A 22,633-nucleotide genomic window follows, 5' to 3' on the forward strand; every position below is an offset into this window, starting at 1 on the left:
TTGCTTCAGTCGATTTCTCCATTTTCCCATTAATCTGGAGACTGACATCTCTCTGCATTCTTTTAGGTTATAAAATACCTTATAAGTAAACGATATATCCAAATTATCTTGAATCTCAAGCCTGTTATCTATAGTTCTAAATGTTCCTACTAGGTGATTCTGTCCAATTCCTTCAGCCTCGGTACAGGGCTGTACAGGGGAGTTCGTAGTAGCCTCGGTTCCTGTATAATGTGCAAATGCAGCATATGATTTCTACTGAATATCTCCTATAATTCTATGTTCCTATTAAACAAAATTAATTCTAATCAATAACAAATCAGTAACAGGAGGGGATGGGTCACCTCCCTGCCCAGCATCGCTGGTGGTACGCCCATGGGTGCGCCCTGGCCGAGATGTGCCCTGTGAGGGTCCTCGCTGTGTCCCAGGGGGGTGGGGGGGGCCGGGAGCCCCGTCCTCAGCCCCTGCCAGCTGCAGGGGTTTTCTGGGGGGCGGGAGACCCGTCACCCTCTTCCAAGCCTGGGTGTCCCCCAGCAGACAGAGACCTGAGCCCCAGCAGTGCCCCAGGACCATCCTCCTCTTGGCTGCAGGGATTTGCCTTTTAGGGTTCAGCACCCCCATATCCACCCCTTGTCTGCCAAGCTGAGCTGATTAATCCCCATTTTCAATAAAAACCCAGCTCTGGGTGAGTAGCGGAGTCACTGCTTTCAAAGGAGGCCGCAGGATTTCCGTGGGTTTCATCCCCTCTTGTTATTTTCTGGGGGCTAAATGTGACCAGGGATTTTGACCCAAATGCCAGCAGTTTGGGTCTCGCTGCCCCAGCCACGGCGCAGAGGGCAGGGCGACCGGTGCTTGTGCGGTTCGCGCCGGGTCAGGGAGCCGGGAGGGAAGAGTGGAAATGAGCACCTTATCTCTGCCCCGGCGCGGGGTGGCCCCGCTTCCCTTTGCTTCGCCTCCAAAGTCCTTTCCCGTTTCTGCTGACTTGGCCCCGGTGTGCGGAAACAGCCTCTTGTGACACCTTCCCGTCCCCGGCGGTGTGTCCCCGGCGGTGTCCTGGCTCGGCTCGGCCGGGCTCTGCCTGTCTCTGCCGGGCTGCCAGCCGTGCCGTGCCGTGCCGTGCCGTGCTGTGCTGCAGCACCCACCGCCCCGCTCCGGCATGTGGCTGCTCCTCGTCCTGCTGCAGGCTGCGGTCCTGCCTGCCCAGCTCTGCGGTGAGTACGGCAGCCGGCCACCGCCTGCAGCCCCCAGACCCCCGTGGCCCGCTGGGGGACCTCACTGGAGTTGGGGGTCTCGCCCGTGCGGGACGGTGCCTGGAGCAGGTCCCCGAGCTGGCTGTGGTGGCTGAGGGGTCCCCGAGGAGCGGGTCTGGGGGGAACGGACACCATCCCGTACTCCAGCCCCGTGCCCTGGCCCCGGGGAGGATGTTGGCCTCGTGAAACTCCTCTGGTGATGAGTTTTCCAGGGCTCAGCTCTCCCCAGCACCCACCAGTGTTAAGCCATATTCCTGTGCCCCCTTCCCCTGCCCAGAGCCAACCTGCCCCACTCCTGCACCTGCAGCCCCCCCCTGCAAGGTCCTGCAGGGTCCCTGGGGACAGGGGTGCCACCCCAGCACCCTGCCAGCCCCACGGGCACAGCGGGAGGGTGGCTGTGCCCAGGCCTTGGGCTCCCCACGCTCCCACTTCATGTCACATGTCTTATTTGGTTTCTTCCTCATTTTGGGGGGGGAGACTTGAGGTTTTGTGACTCGAGGGAGGGACTCAGAGGGCATGGGGTGCACAGCAGGGTTGGGGTGCTGGGTCTCCATCACCATGTGCAACTGGTGCCGGGGGGCTGCAGATGCTGCAGGGCTGGTGCTTGGGGTGGACTCAGCCCCCTCCTGCCCCCCGTCACCCTCCGCTCCCTCTCCCCGGGGCCGTGGTGGGTAGAAGCCCCGGGGGAGGCGGCAGCGGTGCGGGCGCTGAGCGCCCGGCTGCTGGGGCTGGCGGCGGACCCAGCGCGGGACCCCGACCCCAGTGTCTACCTGGCCCTTCGCCTGGCCGGCGACCACGACCTGCGCGGGGAGGAGTGGTACCTGGCGCGGCTGCAGGACGCCTTCCAGTGCCGCTACGGCCGGTAGGTCCCAGGGGGGGACACCCCGGGTCCCCCCACGTGTCTCTGGGGGCCGTTCCCTGTCCCCCACACCGCCCCGGTGGCCCGCTGACACCGTGTCCCCACAGGAGCCTGCAAGCAGCCAGCCGGCCCCACGCCGCACCCCACAGCCATCCCCAGAGGGACGCTGCGGCCACCCAGCACAGCACGTACGTGGGTGTCCCACAGGGACAACGGGTCCCCTCCGCCGGTGGGGTGACAGCCCCCCCAGAGTGGTGCGGGCGCTGACGCGGCGCTTTGCAGGAGTGCCGAGGCGGAGTGGCCAGAGACGGGGCGGCTGGCTCTGTACCTGCTGGGGCTACGGGCCACTTGTCCCCCACTAGAGCCTGGGCCCCAGCGCTCACTGGTGACGTGGCTGAAGTATTACCTGGAGGAGGACTGGGCAGGTGAGGGCATCCCCACGGGGCAACTGTGGCGAGCACCCGTCCAGCCGCCGGGCCAACGGCTCGCCCCGGTGACACGCCACCTCATCCCTAGGCTCCCGGCGGCATGGCCACCCCCTCACCAGTTACTACCAGTACAGTCTGGGCGTGCTGGCGCTGTGTGTCCACCGCAAGCGGGTGCGGGAGGAGGTGATCCGCCGGCTCCTGGTGGCTGAACACCACGGCAGGTTTGGGCATGCCGGCGGCAGCGCTGTGGGTAAGGGTCCCCGAGGACGGGCGGGGCGGTGGCACCCCAGGGGGAGTGTGTGGCAGCGTGGGGTGACACCGTGTCCCTCCTGCAGACACGGAGGCGGTGGCAGCGCTGGCCTTCGCCTGCCTGCAGCGGGAACGGCTGGTGGGGGCCAGGCTGGCGGCGGAGCTGGGGGCAGCCACGCGTGCGGCGAAGAGGAGGATGGTCGAGGCGCAGGGCCAGGATGGCTTCTTCGGCAATGTCTACAGCACCCCGTGGGCCATGCAGGTGGGTGTCACGTGTGGGGGGGTGTCTCTGGGGTGGGGTGTGGGTGGGCGCAGGTGTGTGGGTTCACAGTGGGTACAAGCAGGAGCGTGGGTGTGGGTGCAAACATGGGTGCGGGTGCAGATGTGGGTGCCTGGGCACAAGCACCCACCCCGGGGCAGGGGCTGGGCAGGCAGGGACCTGACCCGCTGTTCTACCACCTTCCTTCCTCCTGCTTCCCAGGTCTTCATCGCCACCGACACATGCCGGACGCAGCCGGCGTATGGCCGGGCCATGGCTGCGCTGCTGGAGAACCTGGACGCCTTCGCCACCGCCGCGACCATGGCCCAGGTGCTGCCGGTGCTGCACGGCCGCTCTTACCTGGACATCGCCTCCATGCGCTGCCGGGAGGAGCTGGGTAGGAGCCGGGGTGGCGCAGGGATGTGGTGGGGTGCTGACATGGTGTTGGCGCACACGTCACCGTGGTGGTGGCTTGGTGTCCGTCAGTGCCGTGGTGGTTTCCTTCTCACAGACACGCTGATGCCCGTCAGCCCTGAGCCGCTGCCCGAGACGCCAGGGAACGTGACGGTGCGGCTGGTGGTGGAGTGCCCCGAGCCATTGTGTCCCCAGCGCCGGCTCTATGACCGGCCAGTGCCTGTGTCTGCTGGCGCCTCCCTCCTGGATGTGCTCAGGGCGGCTGCTGCGCAGGAACCCCATGACTTCACGTATGTGGACTCACGTGCCAGGGTGGGGGGGACCCTCTGGGGTCCCTGGGTGTCACACCCGGGGTGGCCATGTGCCCTGCACCCATGCCACGGGCTCACCCCAGTCCCCAGCGCCTGGCTCCCTTGGCAGCAGATCTGCCCCACCGCTGGCAGTGCCGGGGCTGGACCCTCACCACCCCCCTGCTCCCACCTGCCAGGTTTGACACCCAGGACACCCCCCAGGGCCCCTTTCTGAGCAGGGTGCTGGGGCTGGAGGCCCGGCAGCAGAAGCGGAACTACTGGCAGCTCCTCACTGCCCCCAACACCAGCCTGCAGATGGGTGAGTGATGGGTGGGGGTCCTGGGGGAGGCAGCAGGGGGGCCCCCACGGCCTCTCTCCCACCTGGGGCCGCTGTCCCTCCCTCCACAGGTATCGCTGACTACAGACCTCACGACGGGGAGACCCTCATCCTGCGCCTGAGCGAGTGGTAGAGGGCGAGGGGGGGTGATGGCAATGAAACGCCCGCCTTGGGCGCAGGACCTGCCGCCTCCCTGCCTCCTGCTTTCCCTGCGCCCCGCGTGCCAGCACCCCAAATCCACACGGGGAGGAGGAACGGGGGGCGCACGCGATACCCTGTGTGCTATGGGCACAGTGGGATGGCAACACCCAGACCAGCAGCAAATCCGGTCCCAGCCCCCACCCGGGGATGGGCCAGGCAGCTGCTGGCAGCAGTTGGTTTTGGGGTGCCCAAAGCAGCATATTTGGGGAGTCTAAACCAGCGCTGCTCGTCCCCAGTAAGCTGCCAGCCAGGGCTATTCCCCTCTGTAAAACCTCTGGGGGGGACCCCCGGCCCTCCCCACTGAGCCCGCACGTACCCGGGGACTGCGGTGGCCCCAGTGCCACACGCAGCTCAAGGGTGACCTACTCAGTGTGTCCCAAACCTGCATGATCCCCGCCCGGGGTTTAATCCAAGCCCAGAAAACACCCGTAGGCAGCGGCAGTGAAGGCAGCCGGGGGAGGCGGCGTCTGGGGCGGGGGTTGCCGCCGTGGTTTGGGGTCAGGGTGCCAACGCCAGGGTGGGCGATGCTGGCGGGCGGGCGGTGGGGAGCGATGGCGCCTGCACCCCTGCGCGGCGTGAGTCAGCCGGGGGCTCTGACGCAGTCCCCCCGCTGCCGTCGCCATGGAGGCCGCCCGTGCTGCGGCTACCGCCGGCCGAGTCGCTCCGGCGGCGGCGATGCAGGGCCACCGGTTCCCAGCAGGCCCCGCCGCACCGGGCGGCATCCCCGGGCGTGCGCCCCGCACGCACCCCCGCACCCCCCCGCACCCCCGTACCCCCACACACCCGCACGGGCGGCTGTGACGCGGCGGCGGCCCCGCGGGGAGGAGCCTCCCTCCCTCCGCTCCCCGCCATCACCAAACTTTCCGCTCGCTCCCGGCCACCGGCGCTGCCTCCCTCGCACATGGCACCAGCACCCCGAGGCTGAGCCCTGCCACCACCCCCGGAGCGGGTGACGCCACCGCCGCTGCCGGCAGGAGCTGGGGACCCGCTACCGCCGTCACCGCCGTCACCACCGCCACCGACTCCCAGGGCCGGCGGCTTTCGGCACGACGCGGGAGGACGGGGCAGAGCGGCGAGTGGCAGCGGGGGAGAGCGGAGCCGGTGCCCATGTGCCTGCGGTCCCGGCGGGGCGATGAAGCGGCGATGACGGCCGGCGAGGGGACCCTCCGGCCCTGGAAACCTGACCCGGGGCAGGCAGAAGGGGGTCGGCCGCCCCCGGGGCCGTCGCTGCCCCTGACCCTCACCGTCCTGGCCTGGCTGGGCACCGGCACCACCATGGCCGGCCTCAACAAATGGATCTTTGCCACCCACGGTTTCCGCTACCCGCTGCTGCTGTCGTCCCTCCACATGCTGTCGGGGGTGGCCGTGGGCTACCCGCTGGGCTGGGTGCGGGGACCGTCGCCGCCGGCCCCCCGGCCCCGCGCCAGGATCTACCTGCTCAGCCTCACCTTCAGCACCAGCGTGGCATTGGGCAACCTGGGCTTGAGCTACGTGCAGCTGGACGTGGCACAGGCGGTGGCCACCACCACCCCGCTGGTCACCCTGCTGCTGTCGGGGCTGCTGGGGGGCCGGCGGCACCACCCGCTGCAGTACGTCGCCATGGGGCCCGTCTGTGCCGGGGCCGCCTGCAGCGTTGCCGGCGGGCTCCGCTTCCACCAGCCCGGCTGCGGCTTCCTCCTGGCCGCCACCGTCCTCCGCGCCCTCAAGTCCATACAGCAGAGTAAGTGCCACCTGCCTGTCCCCATCCTGCGCGCCCGCCCGCCCTCCCTCCCCTGGCACGGCCCCTGCGGCGCAGGAGGGGCTGGTGTCACCTCAGTGCCGCCCCGGTGCTGGTGACACTCCCTGCTCGCGCTGGCACCGGTGCTGCTCCACTGCCACCCCGACCCTCGTGGCACTCTGGTCCCCAGTGCCATCCCGGCCCCAGTGCCAACCCCTCCGTCCCAGTCCCAGTGTCACCCGCTGCCCCCCTTGGCCCTGGTGCCACCCCAGTGCCACGCCTTTAGCCCCAGTGCCACCCCAATTCCAGGGCCACCCATTGCCTCCCCATCCCTGCTATCACCTGGTATCACCCCAGTGTCCCCCCAGCCTCCACACCAACCCCTCCCCACCCTGTGCCACCCCAGTGCCACCCCTTGCCCACCCTGTCACTGGTACCACCCTAGTGCCACCCTTATCCCCCCGGCTGCCCCCCCTCAGGCTGTGCCACGCTCTGGGCCCTGAGGTGACGTGACCCCCGTTTGTTGTGACGAGCAAACACGCTGGTGTCCCTGTGGTGACCCATGGGCGCTGTTGGCTCCCAGTGACACTGTCCCACGTCCTGGCGCCATGGGGGGGTGGCAGTGCCTTAGACACCCCGTCCCCATCCCTGTGGGCTCCCCCCGCCAGTGCTGCAGGCTGCCGGGTGCCCTGCGAGTCCCTGTGCTGAGCAGCACCGTCCCCATGCCTGGGGACTCTGGCAGCTGGCGTGTCCCCCGGGCCGCGATGTCCTTGGCAGGCGGCGGAGCGGAGCCGGCTGGGGTGTTTTTTGGGCGGGAAGGGAGCGTTTCCTCCGGAGCTGGTGACTCAGGCTGGCACCGCGCGGGGGACGGGCTCTGGTGTGGGGCCAAGCTCCAGCCACACACCCTGTGCCATCCCCAGGGGCACAGCCGGCAGCTGTACCAGGGGTGCTGTGGCCACCCGAGGGATGTCGTCACCCATCACCCACCCTGGTCCCCTTGTCACCCGTGGGATACAGAGAGTGGCCCCAGGGAGGCTGGGGGCTGCTCCGTCCCCCCAGGAACACAGCACGTGCCCCCCTGTGTGTGGCAGCTGGCCCGGCTGTGCCCGCTGTCCCCAGATGACTCGGGGGGACACAGGGACACAGAAGGGACAGGCCACATGCCCAGAAATGTTGCTGCTGGCTGCAAAATCAGCTGAAAAAGAGAGGATGGGGGGTGGGGGATGGAAGCCACATTTTCTCCAAAATGGGGTGGGGAAACCACCTGTTCAACGCTCCCCTGTGGTGCCCTGGACCCCCAAACTGGGACACCCCGAAACCAGGGCACCCCCAGTCCCACGGAAGGGGCTTCCCCTCCCCCATTTTCCCTTCTCAGTGATGTCTGGGGTTTCTTAACAGCTTGGGCACCGAGCAGGCGCTTGTGTCGAGGGGTGTCCCCGTGGGTGCTGTGTGTCCCCGCTGGGACGGTGCGGGGGTCCTGCTGACTGTCCCCATCCCCCCCCCCAGGTCTGCTGCTGCAGGAGGACCGGCTGGACGCCCTCTCCCTGCTCTGCCTGACCTCCCTGCCCAGTTTCTGCCTGCTCTTCGGGGCGGCCGTGGCGCTGGAGGTGGGTCCCTCCTGGGAGGGCGTCCTGCGCTACGACAGCACCCTCTGGGCCTGCGTCCTGCTCAGCTGCCTGAGCTCTGTCCTCTACAACCTGGCCACCTTCTGCGTCCTCTCCCTCACCTCCGCCCTCACCGTCCACGTCCTGGGCAACGTCACCGTGGTGGGCAACCTGCTGCTCTCCCGCCTCCTCTTTGGCAGCCACCTGAGCGGGCTCAGCTACCTGGGCATCGGGCTAACGCTGGCCGGGATGTTCATGTACCACCAGCCGGACCTCATCGCTGCACGCTGGGCGGCACGGCCGGGCCGGGAACCCCCCCACCAGGAATAGGGACCCCCCTGCCGGGGCGGGAGCGGGCGGGAAGTTGGATAGGCCGCGGGGTGTGGGCTCTGCGGGGGCACGGCGGGGCCGGTGTGCACGGCGCTGGGTGCACACGGGGGTGCTGAGGTGCGTGGTACTGTGCACAGAGGTGTGTGGGTGTGCCCGGCTCTGCGCACACGTGTGTTTTCTGGTGTGCACAGTTGTGTGTGTCCGTGTGCTGGTTCGCACAGCTCCGCCTGCACGCGTGTGCACGGCACCGTGCGCGTGGATGTGCTGGTGTGCACACGTGTTGTGTGCCCAGCTCTGCACGTGTGTGTGTGCGTGTCTTGTGTGCAGAGAAGTGTGTGCACATGTGTGTCTCGGTGTGCACGGCTCCGCATGGGCAAGCGGGTCTATGCGCACAGTTCCGTGTGCACGTGGGCACGTCTGGGTGTGCACGGGCTCTGCAAGTGTGAGCGACTCTCTGCGTGTGGCTACGTGTGCACGGGGGCATGTGTGTCGGTGTGTGAAGGCTCTGCGTGTGCAAACAGGTCTCGCACGTGTGGGCACGCGTGCGTTGGTATAGACTGTATGTAGGAGCCTGCGTGTGCGGCTCAGCGTGCGTGTGGGCACTCGTGTGCCGGCGTGCGCAGGTTCCATGTGTGCAAGTGTGTTGCTGTGTGTGTGTGCGGAGCCTTACACGTGTGCACAGGGGTGCTGGTGCGCACAGGCTCTGTGTGTGCAGGATCCCACGCACGTGGGCAGAGCGTTACGTGCAGGTGTGCCCAGGTGTGTTGGCGCGCACAGCCCCCGCCTGCACGTGTGCGCAGATTCTGCGCGTGCAAACGCACCTCCACGCGTGTGCAGCTCTGTGTGCCCGGGGTGTGTGTGTGTACGTACGTACGTGCGTGTGAGTGCACGTGTGCGTGTGTGTACGTGCGTGTGCGTCACTACTGAGCTCTGCTGGCTGGAGTAAACTCGGGGCTGTGTGTACGCACAGTTCTCGGGGCTGAACAAGACGTCCAGGGATGGGGCAGGTGAGTGTCCCCTCTCCTGTCCCCAACCCCACCGTGTCATGCCGGTCCCACAGGGATCCCCGGTGGTGCTGCTGGTGTTGTCGTTGTCCCCACCATGCCCTCCTGGCCACCACGGCTCCGGCTCCAGCCCCATTCCTCCCAGCTTGCCACGGCTGGAGCAGGCAGGTGCAGGCAGGGCTGCCTGCCCGTCCCTGGAGCTCCGTCGCAGAGATGTCGAGAGCCCAGCAAAGGGGACAGGGACAGCTCAGACCCCCCCGCCATCGCTCCGGGACGGTGCTGGCCTGCGGCACACGCTCACCCGGGCACCAACGCTGGCACACACATGCGGGCACGCCCCGACGGGTGCACCGGCACCACGGCACGCGGCGTCCACGGGGGCTGCTGCTGTGCTCACCATCTCTGTGCCCGGGCTGAAGGACCCAGCTCTGATTGCACTTGTCCCAAAATAAAGCTCTATTTTTGTCGTAGTCCACCCTCGGCTCCCGGGGCGATCTCCCACCCGAAGCGCATGATGGCATCGTGGCAGGAAGGGAGGAACCAGGTGGTGCAGGGATGGGAAACTGAGGCACAGCAACGCCTTGGGAAGCCCCAGCTCCCTGGTGGAGGCTGGGCCCACCATGCCCACTGTGGTCAGCATCTCCATGTCCCAGTGGAGGGACAGCCACGGTTTAGCAGCCCCAGGGCTGGCACTGGGACACTTGTGCAGGACACGGAAGAGACGCGGTGACAGGAGAGGAGTCACCAGCCGCACGTGTCCAGAGAAGGGCCAGTCCTGCTGGGAGCTGGCATCCTCCGCCCGCAGCGTGGCTTCGCCCTGCCCCGGGGCAGTGTGGTGCTGGGGAGCATCCTGTCCCCTGGTGTCACCCGTCCGGTCCTTTGCCAGCCCTGTGACTCATGTCACCCTGCAAGCACAACCCTCTCCCCCTGGAAACTCCCCGCTTGCTCCCGCCCTCTTTCCCAAACAGCCATTTTCTTCCACTCGTAGGGGTGACGAGTTTTGAGGCCATTGCCAGAAGCATCCCAGGGACGGCTCCTTCCCCCGCGGGCGGTGAGGGCAGGGCAGCTCGCCGGGCCACTGTGGTGTGCCGGGGTGCCCGCTGCCACTGCCACCTTTGCTGGGGTGCCCCAGGGCCGCAGCTGGAGCGCTGCCCATCCCACGAAGGACTCAAAGGGCCCCGAGTTATCAGTAAACAGCCCCTGCTCTGGCCAAGAGCGCAGCAGGGCACAAGCCTGTTTGCTTTCTGGGCTCACATTTCAGAGGCTTTTCCATAATGGGACGGTTGAAAGTTGTTTTGATTTTCCACTTCCTTTCAAAAGGCAAGTCCTGCTGTGGCCCCAGGGATGGGGCTGGGGGAAAATCCCCTCCTGGGTGTTCCCGGGACTTCCCACCCATGCTGTCCCCTGCCAGGGGACTGGAGGAGTGGGACCTGCGATCCAGCCCGCCTGACACATCGCTGGGTCCAAGAGCCCTTCCCCGGGGAACACCCGCCCGTCCCAGCCCCCTGACTCATGTGCTGGCACTGGGCTCTACCCGGATCCTGCCTGCATCTGTGGCTTTGCCTTGTCCACCCCAGTTTTCGTGCACTGTGGGGCTGGCCCTGTGCCATGCTGCTGCCTGTTGTCCCTGTGGGGGCTGGTGGCTGCAGCCAGGCTGGGCACGGGGGGGCCCACGGGCAGCATTTGGGCTGAGGCTGGGGACTTTGCTGCTGCCCATGAAGGGCCTGGCAGCGGTGGGCAGGCTGCCCTGGAGCGGTGGCCCTCTCTCCGGGTATTTCAGGCCATGATCTCAGCCCGGTGGCATCCCTCCGCTCCGGCCATTCCTCTGCTCTGGCCGCGGGAAGGATCGGGTTTCCCACGGGCACAGCGGCAGCTGCCCATGGGTTGGGTCCAGCACTGCTCCGGCTAAGCTGGACGAGGGAAAAGCATCCCAGCCCCGGCTGCTTCGCAGCTCGGGACGCCTCTGCTCCGAGGCAGACACCTTTCTGGAGAGCAGAGGGTGGGATGAGCCCCAGCAGGAGCGGTGAAGGATGGGGACAACCCTTGCATGGGCGTGTGTGGCCCCATGCCTTGGCCTCCTGGCAGGCGGCAGCTTCCCGGCCCCTGCTGGGGTCAGTTCCCCTCGCCAGCCCTGGCTCCCCGGGCCCGGTTTCGGTGTGGTGAGGGTACTGAGGTGGATTATCACCCTGGCCTAAGGGCCATGAGTCCACCTCTGAAGCCTCTGCAGCTCTTGTGCCCCCAAATGTGGGGGTGTTTCCTTGCCCATGCATCTCTCCACAGCCCCTGTCAAGCATTCTCTGGGTTTTCACCTCTTTTTAAATAACCCCCAACTGCAGGCAGGCTGGGGCACCCCCATGCTGGGGCTCGTTAACCCCTGGGATGCCACTGCCCAGCGTTAATCACATAGCAGGCACCCAGCACATGCTGCCTGATCCTCCCACATGGGTGCTGCCGCCGGGTTTCTGCTCTCCTTATCCTGAAATGCACAGGGGGGACGGGAGCTGCAAGGAGGGGTGACAGCTCTGAAGCCAGTGAGCAGTGCAGCAAGAATGGGTGGCACCTCCGTGTACTTGGTCCCACCACGCTGGAAGTGGTGGCTGCCAAGGAGCTCCAGGTGAAGCAGGAAGGTCTAAGGTGGGAGAAATAAATGCGTATCTGGTGGGATAGTGTTGTTTCTTCTGATCTGCTGTTAAACCGCTGCTGAAATCTTCCTTTGAGGCGGCGATGGAGCGTGCTGGGGACTGAGCTGTGAGCCGCTGCCCTTGGCAGGGAGCAGGGTGTCTCCACGGGGAGAGGAGATCCAGGGTGGCTTTACTGCACACCAGCCAGGTGCTTGGGAGCACACGGTGGAAATTTTCTGTGTTTCAGGACAGGGGATTAACTGCTGTCCTCGGGGATGTCGGGAGGCTTCACTGCATTAGCACAGAGGGATGCGGGATCCGCAGCTGGGAGGCAGCAGGGACAAACACTTGCTAAGCCGGGAAGCCTACGCCAGTAAATGATCTTCTTCCCTCGTACGCCGGGCTGTGGTCTTAAACCTACCTCATCACAGTCCTCAAACGGGGTCAGGGACCATGCTGGCTCTGGAGCTGGAATTATGGCAAAGTCTTTTTTGGGGTAGGCATTTAAGAAAAATGCATTCTCCCTGGCAGGACAGCCCGGCACACGTCCAGCAGTGGCGAGCAATATCTGAGGATGCTCCAAGCAGCCCAAGCCCAGTTGGAGGCCAGGAGATGGAGAGGATGACCCTTCAGACTCCCTTCCAGCCCCACATTCTCTGCTTCAGCACCCAAAAAAACCCCTCCAGAATTTGCTCTTAACCATTTTGGGGCAGGCTGGCTTTACTGGTGGCTTTATTGCTCTCTCTCTATGGCACGGGCTCGCTGCTCTGTCCTGAGAAGGCTGTTGACTGATGGTAGCTGAGTTTCCAAAAGATGAAATCACATGAGCCTAAAGACGTTTTTAAAGTAATATACTTTGGTTTTATAACATAACTTTATATAATAAAGCAGGGGTCTAAGATACAAAAGTTTAAGGCAGTTATAATAGTGTGCTAATTACTGCATGCATAACATAAGACCACTATATAAAAACTTCAGAGGCTCTTGTGAAACACAGATGGAGCCTTAGTGGCAGCCTAAGCCAGCACAAGAGCTTGGTTCAGCGGGTTGGGCGCCCGGTGCAGGCGTCTCACCCGGGTTCTGATGGCTGTGAAGGAAGAGGTGTTCAGGAAAGAGCTGGCAGCAGCATCACCACCGCCTCTTCTCCCAGTTCTCGAGAGCTGCGTTCAAACTGAGATGCTCACCCTTGATGCTACACTGCAGCCATGCCCGTGCTTGGCTCTGTACCCTGCTGAGCTGGGTCTGGCCTCCCACCCAACCTCCCAGCTTGGCCTTGGGCCTACCTCACTGCCATGGACTTGCCAGGCAGTTGGGATCCCACCTCCAGATACAAAGCCCTGTTCTCCCCCACCTTGGACAGCAGGTGCCAGTAGTGCCCTCGACGGCCAGCACACAAGAACCAGACATCTGCAGGACCTGCTAGGGCTCACGGCACGGTTGTTCTCCGTGGGGAAAGCCTGGTGTTCAACTGCAAAGCTGGAGTAGAGAGGGGTGGGGATGACGCTACAGACACCAACTGCACCCTTGTCCAGTCAGAGATCCAGTCTGGGAAGCACGAAGGCCCCAGGTGGTGGCACAGCACACAGGGCTCCTCGAGAGGTCTGGCATCTCTCCGGTGCTCTCTGTGGTACCCGTGCACCCAACCAGCTTGTTCTGTCCCTTTAACTTTCTGGTTTCCAGGAGGAACTTCTTACATGTCCATGAGGAGTCGGGTCTTTGCTCTGCTTCTTGAAGGTGCCTTGGGAGAAAAATAATAGAGTCCAAGGAAGGGCAGGCTCTTTGTCACCCACCACAGCCATCAGCTGACCTGCTCTAAGACCTGCAGAGAGCTAGTTTGCCAGGTTGTTCTTTGCGGGTGTGGAGGAGCACTCCCAAAGTGCTGGTGATACAATATACACTCATAGAATTACAGAATTATTTAGGTTGGAAAAGACCCTTAAAATCATTGAGTAGAACTAATGCCAAGTCCACCACTAAACCATGTCCCTAAGCGCCAAGTCCACGTCTCTTAAATACCTCCAGGGATGGTGACTCAACCACTTCTTCCTGGGGCAGCCTGTTCCAATGCTTGACAACCCTTTTGGTGAAGAAATATTTCCTAATATCCAATCTAAACCTCCTCTGGTGCAACTTGAGGCTGTTTCCTCTCATTCTATCCGTTGTTACCTGGGAAAAGAGACCAACACCCACCTTGTTACAACCCCTCCCATCAACTGGGCCTGTAGGACCCCCTCATGCTGTCTCGTGGGCTGTAGGACCCCTCACACACACATGCCAGCCTGGGGGGCTCCCTTCTCCCACCCGAAACAGGTCTGTTATTGCCACTCAAGACAGAGCTGCTGGAGCTGAAAACTTCACGCTGTGAAAAAAACAGAATTAATACATGTTTTTCTGCGGAGAGACACCAGAGTGTGCCTAGATCAAGCTTCTAGTTTATAACAACACGATGACCTCGCCTCAATGACTCAGACTGACAGCAGGCTTCCTCTTATTACTCCCATCTTGACTTCCCAGCCCACCACTTTCTTTCCGAGCAGTGAGCAGCTCCCCCAGATAACCATGGATCTCCCAAGGGAGGCCAAGGCACCCCCTGAAAAAGGGTTGGAGCAATCGGGTGGGGGAAGAGAAAGGGTCAGATAGTGGAAAGCAGGATATCTCCCAACTGGGTATGCTGGAGTCTGTGCTGTTCCTGTCCTCTCTGGAATGCAGTAGATGACTGGACTTAGGGTTGCTGTCTCAAAACCCAAAGTTACATCCCAGTTAGGAAAAACAAATGTTGGTAACGCTCCAAATATCCTGACTCACAGCTAGTTTCTGTCCTGTGTTATAAGCACAGTTTGTGCTGGACTAAAACAACACTCTCTAAACACGTGATGGTTTCAGAGTTACTGTCAGGATGCCGATACAAATGATGTGTGAAAACTAACTGCATAGCTTAAACTGTGTTGATTTTATTTATAGTAACCCCCACTACTCACTGATTGTATCACAAATCCCTTGTACTTTCAGCAGCAGAGACTTCATGCTCCAACCCCCTTAGATGAGAAGAGCTTATTTTCAGGGTCTGGTGTGGATCTGGAAGAATTGCTGTTGGCTTTCCCTTGGTTTCTTGCCAAGAGGTTGCAGCAGCTCTTTTGTGCTCAGAGCAGCAGCATTACTCTTAGTTCATTTTCATAAACATCGGGTGTCATCCCCAACGGAGAGCTGATCTTTCGGAGCCTGTTGATGCTGAAGAGTTTGTACTCGTAGTAGATGAGCTGCTGCCAGAAGCCATTGTTGGGCTGTACGATGGGATGGCAGGACTCAATCCAGGCGTGGGCACCCGCCAGGGATGTGGAGTTGTTCTTCTGGAGATCGGCCAAGCAGATGGTGGGGACCTGCTCACCCCAGGAGCGCAGGGCAGCAGCGTCCGACCCCGCGTGTCCCCACCCGTGGATCTTAGATGCCATGGAGCCAAAACAGCTGGAGATGTGGGTGGTGGGGGTGTCCATCACAGGGACACGCAGGTACCCAATGTTGGGACAGAGGGTGTTCACCACCTCCAGGGAGATGTTGATGATGGTGCTGATGCAGCGGGTGAAGAGCAGGAGGTGGCTGTTTGTGGCCACCACATCACCGAGGTAGAGGTTGGAGGTGATCCGGGGTGCCGGGGCAAGGCCAGGAGGGCTCCCAGAGCCGCCACCATTGGGGTGTGCTGGCTGTGTCTAGAAACACATGTATAAATACACCCAGCCCTGTCCCCCACCATGTCCTGGCCTGCCAGGCCCCACTGCCCAGCAACCCTGGGGGGTCGAGGAGTGGCCGTGCCCCCCATGGCAACCGCTACCGTGCGCACAGTGGCAGGTGGCCGCGGGGCCATGGAGGAGCAGGGCAGTGCGTGGCCTCGCCTCACCTTCTTCCCGCCACCCCAGAGCCGGCAGCTCAGTGGGCCCTGGTACGGGTTTGGGGGGTCCTCACACCGGCTGGGGGACCCCACACACTGTCCTGGGGCTGTGGGAGCTCTTACACGGGCTGGGGCTGTGGGAACAGGTCAGCGGGGTATGGATCAGCCCTGCCCAGCATCCTGCTCTGTGTGACATGAAGCCCCCTCTCACCCGCAGCAGCTCTGCAGACTTGGACCTCGACCAGGACAGCCCTTTGCTCGACAGCTCCCTGCCCAGTTCCACCCGCCGCCCCAGTTGCCATGCCCTGCTGCTCCTGGAGAAGAAGGTGATGGCCCCCACTTCCCCTCACCCCTCCAGGCCTTGCCAGCACTGCCCCCCGGGATGGGGTTCATGGTCCCCTCCGGCACAAGGGGAGGGTTCGTTCTGCATTTGGCTGCTGGTGGATGTTTCTTGGAAAAGCAGAGGGAGATCCCCCTCTTCTGAAGAGGTTGGCAGCGAGACCCACAGGTGACTCGAGGCTGGAGGAACATTTTGTGCGAATGCTCAGGTCTCAGTTCCTCAGAGTCCTTAAACCATGGCTTCAGCCTTCAGCACTTAGGTCTTCAGCAGGACCAGGATGTAGGTGCCAGGGCTCTCCAGGGGAGCAGGAAGCAAATGGTCAGAGGGGGCAGCTACTGGTTCTTAGGCTGCCTTCGATGTGAATGGTTGCACCTCCATCCTGACCCCAGGACACAGATGCCGTATCCTGTCTCCAAATCAACTGTGTTTTGGAAAGATAAGCTACAGGCATCGTTGGCCATGGACTGAACGTGACTTAGATGTTGTTCCTACAATACCTAGGGAGACCAAGGGTAAATTATTAGAAATGGGTGAAGTGCTGACGTGAGACCGTGGGGACTAGGCAAAGGTTTTGCAGCATTTATCAGCCCAATCTCCCCTTTAGTGCTTCTCACTTTGAGTCCAGCAGTAACAGGTCCATTAGCAATAGCAGGCAAGAGTCTCTCCTGCAGGAATGTGCGGGATGCCGGGTTGAGTCTGTAAGTTCAGAATTGGGATTTAGGGTGTCATTAGACATACCTGAACCTTCACGCACTGAGTAGCTCCCCTCAGCTCACCTCTCTGCTCCTGGGCAGCAGGTTTTTTGTCCTTAGTACCCAGCCAGCACCACCTGAATCCTCGCCCCTCACCTTACTGCATATATCCCAATGAACTTTGCCTTCCTGCTTTGGTCAGAAAACCCAAGCATCATGATTTCAGTTTGTCAGTTTAAATCAAAGTTTTATAACATGGGGCTGCAGTGTCCACCCTCTTGACTGTTTCTGGCAGAACTGTAGGGCTCTGCCCAGGGCCTGGCTTTGTGTGTGAGTCCACCTGCCTCACAGCAGTAAACTGTGCATCCCCATAGCAGTTACTAGTGAGAACAGGGAACAAAAAATTACCTGGCTTCACTTCTCAGGTGAGGTTTGTTTAAAACAGAAAGTTTAACAGAGGAATTAATGTCTGGTGGTCTCAATTACCAGCATCTCTCATTAAAATCTGTACTTGAGACATAGAGACAACCCTAACTAGAGACAACCCTAACACGTCCCAGCTGAAGGTTGCTTTCTGCTGTTGTGGTGGTGACAGCCTTGCGAGGCAGAGTTGAGGCATCTTCTCCTCAGTTTGCTGTTCCCTAATCCCTTAACTCAGTGGACTGACAGTAACCTCTAGGTATCTGTGTGCTGAGGAGATCCTCCGGGCCTGTAGATGTCTGTGATGTGCGAGTTTCAAGAGCTCGGGGCAGTGCAGCTGCTATGAGTGAATTAGCTCTAGCCTACAACCAAGCCCCAAGCTGTGCTGTGACGCCTGGTGCAGGTGTGCCCTGGGCTTGTGCCGCAGGCACGGACAGGTTTCTGTTCACAATCAGGTGACCCAGGGAGATGGAAACCCTCTACGGCTGGAGAGACTGCATGCCTGCAAGCGTGGAAGCCTGTGCCACACCTGTGGTGCGTGGGTGACATGGAGCTTAGTAGCTGGTCCAGTAAATTCCTGGTGAGAGCCCACTCAAACCAGATGACCACATTGTCATCGGTTGGTTTTATAATGTGGGCTTTTTGTTATTGGTGTGATGGGTTGGGTCTGAGATGCAAGAATGCACAAGAGTGTAATTACTGTCCTCCAGTCCCGCTTCTTACAGTAGTATAAAAAGAATTGTAGTCAAGGAGACAGGATGATTTGAGTAATCTTTTTCAGACCAATGTTTAGAGTGTTACTTATGAATTTTGGAGCTTTTTTACTTGGAGGTCACCTTGAGGGATGTGGCAGGATGTCTCTCTTCCCAAAGACAAGCATCACTTTGGAATTCTTTATTTCATGGTTAGGATAGTGGCTCTAAGGTCTTATGTTTGTTTTTGTAAAGGTAAAACACTTTGAAGAGGCCAAGAAGAAGACTGAAGGTTTCTACAAACATTTAAAGCAGCAGTTTTTGAAAGAGCAGGAGAGAAAGATGGCGTGGAGGAAGAAGGCCTCTGAAAGGTTTGAAAAATCACTGGAAGTGTTCAGTCGCAGAAGTGGGAAGTTGTCCACCCCTTCCGCTGGTGGTTTGTCTGCGAGTGAAGGGACGCCCTTGGAACATGCAGCTGCTCCTGAGGAAGAAAGGACCAAGAGACACGTCTAGAGAGCTCCTCCTGCAGGCTGTCCCACTGCTCCGGCCTGTGCCTTGCCAATCTACTCGAATTTTCTGTTTGTCCTTTTAGAAAGCTCATGCTTGATCCTGGTACAGCAATAAACCGGCACGATCCCTCACTCTGTCTCATGTTGCTGTCCATTTACCTTTTAAATTGACAGGGCTGCTGTGCTAGAGGGCCATGGGCTGGGGACAATTCAGGGAGCAGTGTGGCAGCTGCAGGAGTAAAACACCTCTTTGAAGGACTGGTTTGTTTTCAGGCAACAGAAAAGTGATGTGACAGGGAGAGAGTTTTTTCTTGGCTTGTGCCGTCAGAGACGATTCAAAAAACATATTTCATGGCTAGCTGGATTTCCAGAAATGGTATCAGAGGTTCAGGGAGGGTAAATGAATCTGTTGTTGGGGAAAAAGGATTGGTGACTTAAGAAGCTTAGGAGAAAAAAGAACAAGGAATGGGGTATTGAAGGAGAGTTCCTCAAGGCACTGAAGAAGTGGGTAAGAGTCAGCAGCAGATGGAGAAGGTGGTTGTAGGCAAGTAGAACTGATCTGTCCTCTCTGGAATGCAGTAGATGACTGGGCTTGGGGTTGATGTCTCAAAACCCAGAACTGGTGCAGGGTCTGGAGCACATGTTGTACGGGGAGCGGCTGAGGGAACTGGGGGGGGTTAGTCTGGAGAAGAGGAGGCTGAGGGGAGACCTCATGGCCCTCTACAACTCCCTGAAAGGAGGGTGCAGAGAGGGGGGATGAGTCTCTTGACCCAAGGAACAAGCGATAGGACAAGAGGGAATGGCCTCAAATTGTGCCAGGGAAGGTTTAGACTAGATATTAGGAAGCATTTTTTTACAGAAGGGGTTGTCAGACGTTGGATTGGGCTGCCCAGGGCAGGGGGGGAGTCCCCATCCCTGGAGGGGTTGAAGAGTCGGGTTGACCCAGCGCTGAGGGATCTGGTGGAGTTGGGAACTGTCAGTGTGAGGTTCATGGTTAGACTGGAGGAGCTTCAAGGTCTTTTCCAACCTAGACGATTCTGTTATTCTGTGATCAACTTTCCTTTTCCCAAACCAGAGAAACTCAGAGTAACCATTGAGTCCCTCCCAGTAGGACGGGATACAGCTCATTGTGGGAGCGCAGAGCTGGAGAGATTTACATCATCCACTCTGGTCCCTGCGGTGCTGTAGCATTAAGTATATTTTGACTATCCTTGAAAAATGTTCATCTAACTTGTTTTTAAAAATCTGGCAGTAAAGGAGATGCTACAGTTTCTCGAGGTGGCCTGGTTTTTCAGCCAGCATTGTAGCGTGGGGGTTTTTATAACATAAACCTTTTTTGCTTGAAATGAAGCTAATAATTTTTTATGTTTCCCCACGGCCTTGAGGGAATAATTGGATGTTGGAAGATTGCTGTCACATCCTCACTCAGTTTTTTCTTCACTGGATTAAAAAATGGTCAGTACCTTCAAGCTGTCAAGCTCAGTTGGGATTTCTAAAGAGAATTTTCATGACTAATACGAAAGGCATACCTCAGACATCAGGACAGCACACCTGGCAAGTTACACTCTAGTGCTCAAAAATCTGGAGGCATCAGGCCTTGATGATGAAACACTGCTTTTCAGTTTACTGTAAGACTATTTTTTTAAAGAAACAACAAACTTTTCGCTAACCTCTGGCTCTTGAAAACAGTGAAATCTTTTTATTTCTTCTTCCCTAGAGCGTTTCTAATTATTCAGCCAGACTCAGACACCTGGCAACGTTACACATGAAGATAACTAAAAATCTTAGATTGGAAGGTGCCTGGCCAGCCTGACTTCAGGGGCTGTGCTTTCCATCTTTGGGACATCTCGGCAATAATAGGCCACCTGCAATAGTTTTGCCTTACAAGGGCTTGCAGCTAGCTGAAGGCATCTTCTCAAACTATCTCGAGGGTGCTTCATAGGACATGATCCAGGTGCTGAAAGGCTCTAGAGACACTGAATCAGGGTTTGGCACCTGAATTGGCTTCAAACCACAGATCTATAAAGTCTTGTTTTTCCTGAGTATTTAAGGCATCTTCTTGTTGTATTTCCTTCTTACACCTGTGTGTATGCCCTGCATACTGTCCTCTCCATGCACAGATCCTTCCTTCTTGACCTCACTCATGGACAGCCTGCCTCCACCATGCTGCCATCTGGATCCTGCACCAGACCTTAGTGATGACATCCACCTGGAAAAAGAAATTACCAGCAGAGTTAACTGCCTAGAATCCCTGAATCTGCAGCTTTTGCCTGCTGCGTTTGTCCAGGAAAATGTGGATCTGTTGTTCACTGTGACAGTTGCTGGGCAGGACAGAGAGTAAATGCCTTTGGTCATGCTGGCAGCAGTGACAGACTGGTGTCTACCTACATCAGCTGGCTTGAGTAGCGCTGAATCCCAAGAAGAGATATGTTGAGGTGGAAAGCCAGAAAATGCCAACAAGCAAGTAACGCAGTACAGTTTTAGATAGGAGCCTCGAGGTTGTTACCCAGGGGTGACCTGTGCTGGCCACTCCCTGGGGTTTTCCTTGTGGGAAGATGCTGTGAGAAAAGGACTGGTTTAAAATGAACTGAGAGCTTCTGGATTTGGTCCAGACATTCGTGTGTTACCACGCAACACTTCAGCTATTGTCTGAGTATTGCCTGGAGCTCTCTCAGCTGTGAAATGTGCTATCCAGCCAAAAGTGCACCCTGGGCTCCTGCAGACCATCTATTCCAGCTCTCAGCAGTCTGGGCTGCAGCACACCAGCCCTCCGTGGCCTTTGGACTCTCCTGTACGTGTCTGGCCTCCGCAGCATCCCAGGACAGTGAGGCTCAGTGTTTAATAATGCAATGTGAAAAACCAGTCCCTTTAGTTTGTTGTAAGTCTACAATCCAGCGAAATTCACCGTGTGCCCCCAGTTCTTGCGTTACAAGCAGCAGTGAATGATTGCTCATTTGTTGTCTCCCCATTTTCTGATTTCAGAGCCCTCAGCTTTGTCCACCCTCCATCAACCTCCTCTTCAGCATCGACACCGGGGCGGTTTCAGCTGGGCTCCGCTGTGCCGTCAGCCCAGGAGCAGTTCATCCCCGTTGCTACAGTAACAGCTTCATCCATCCATCTCCCAAAGGGCACTCACCCTCGGTGCGGTGCCTGGTATGCGGCAGCATCCTGCGGGGAGCAGGGGATGTCCCTCCCCTCTTGCTGTGGAAGCAGAGGGGCTGTGGGGCTCTAACAGTGCTCCTCTGTGCAGAGCTTACAGGGCCAGGGCTCAGCCCTTCCGAGCACCTCCCCATCCTCCCCGTGCTGGGAGAAGCCAGACACCAGTTGTCACTTCTCCACTCCACCAGCTCCATGCTGTCCTTGATCCCAGCGTCCCAGTGGCAGGAGTCGGCTCTTGCACGAGGCAGCCATCCCCGGGGTGAAGAGAAGGCACGGGGTGTGCTTGGCCCTGTCTGCCCTCGCCTCACACACCTCCTCAGCCCCATGGCCTTGAAACCAGTGGAGCTGCTGGAGCCGTAGCCCTTGCCATGGTGGGCTGTGGGCATTAGCTGGTTCCTGGACCTGGCTCTGCAGAGGCTGGGTGCTCGTGCTGATCCAGTCCTGGGTGGGCCAAGCCCACACGTGTTCCTGCTCGGCAGAGCAAGGAAGCAGCTGACATTTGCCTGGGAGACTGGAGGCTGTGACTTGCTGCAGACTCAGCAGGCAGATGCCAATCAAAATCAGTTGTTCTGATCTCAGTGCCCCCAACACCCCCAGGAAGATTTTCCTCTCAGACAGCTGGTCTTATCGCCGCGCACAGCTGACTGCAGAGGGTGCTGCTGGCTGAGCCAGTGTCCCTCTTCACCCATGCTTCTGCCATCCAGCTCCCAGGCTGGTGCTCTCAGGCTTCTTGCTCTGAAAAGCCAGCTCAGCACCTCCAGCCCTCCTGTCTTCTCCCTCTTAAAAGTCAGTTTGCTGAGAGCTTACAGTAACCCCACTACACCTGTCTCCTCAGCAGACTCCATTCTGTAGGGACTCAGTGGTTTCTCTGTTCAGGTAGAGCAGAGGTGGAGGCAATGGTGGTTTGATCAGGAAAGACTCCCCAGTTCCAGCACTCCACTGTAGGGAGCCCCGAGGGGTACCTCTTATTTTTTGAATGGGAGAGGACCGTTCACCGTGGCACAGACTGGTGAGCTCTGTGTTTTCAGCTAGAGCTGGAAGGAATGTGGAGCTGTGTCAGCACAACACTCAACACTTGCAACAGGCAGTGCTTGGAGCAGAGGGGGATGGTACTGGCTGCCTGCACCTTCGCCAGGGGAGCAGCTGAAGGCAGAGCCATAGGGCAGGTGCCATTCAGGATTATGAATCATCAAAGTGGCCTAGGGCACCAACACTGACATATAACCCATTTCCCCTCCCTGCAGCTCTGATCTCAGCATGTAGAAGCAAGCAGACAGGATCTGGGCAGAGATCTGGGCCCCTTCCCCACCTAAGAGTCTCCAAGGAGAGAAGGAGCTGATACATCCCGGGTTTGGCACACTGTGCAGTGCTCACAGAT

General features: G+C 59.5%; 3 protein-coding genes across 3 annotated transcripts; 2 read left to right on the plus strand and 1 right to left on the minus strand.

The window, feature by feature from the left end:
• The first annotated feature begins 652 nt into the window (after positions 1–652).
• Positions 653–4,269, plus strand: TCN2 (transcobalamin 2). The gene is made up of 10 exons (XM_074844301.1): positions 653–1,208; positions 1,923–2,109; positions 2,214–2,294; positions 2,389–2,531; positions 2,623–2,784; positions 2,870–3,045; positions 3,265–3,439; positions 3,554–3,746; positions 3,944–4,065; positions 4,155–4,269. The coding sequence occupies exons 1-10, from the start codon at positions 1,154–1,156 to the stop codon at positions 4,214–4,216; spliced, it is 1,356 nt and encodes a 451-aa protein (XP_074700402.1). The 5' UTR covers positions 653–1,153; the 3' UTR covers positions 4,217–4,269.
• Positions 4,270–4,544: 275 nt separating this feature from the next.
• On the plus strand, positions 4,545–9,414 carry SLC35E4 (solute carrier family 35 member E4). Its single transcript, XM_074844302.1, has 2 exons — positions 4,545–6,004; positions 7,508–9,414. The coding sequence occupies exons 1-2, from the start codon at positions 5,392–5,394 to the stop codon at positions 7,933–7,935; spliced, it is 1,041 nt and encodes a 346-aa protein (XP_074700403.1). The 5' UTR covers positions 4,545–5,391; the 3' UTR covers positions 7,936–9,414.
• A 5,286-nt stretch (positions 9,415–14,700) lies between these two features.
• DUSP18 (dual specificity phosphatase 18) lies at positions 14,701–15,374 on the minus strand. The gene is given in 4 exon segments (XM_074843957.1): positions 14,701–14,933; positions 14,936–14,988; positions 14,990–15,264; positions 15,306–15,374. Coding segments are annotated over 4 exon segments (630 nt in total).
• Positions 15,375–22,633: the final 7,259 nt, after the last annotated feature.

Source organism: Strix aluco, chromosome 18 (genome assembly GCF_031877795.1).
Source record: "Strix aluco isolate bStrAlu1 chromosome 18, bStrAlu1.hap1, whole genome shotgun sequence".
Lineage (NCBI taxonomy): Eukaryota > Metazoa > Chordata > Aves > Strigiformes > Strigidae > Strix > Strix aluco.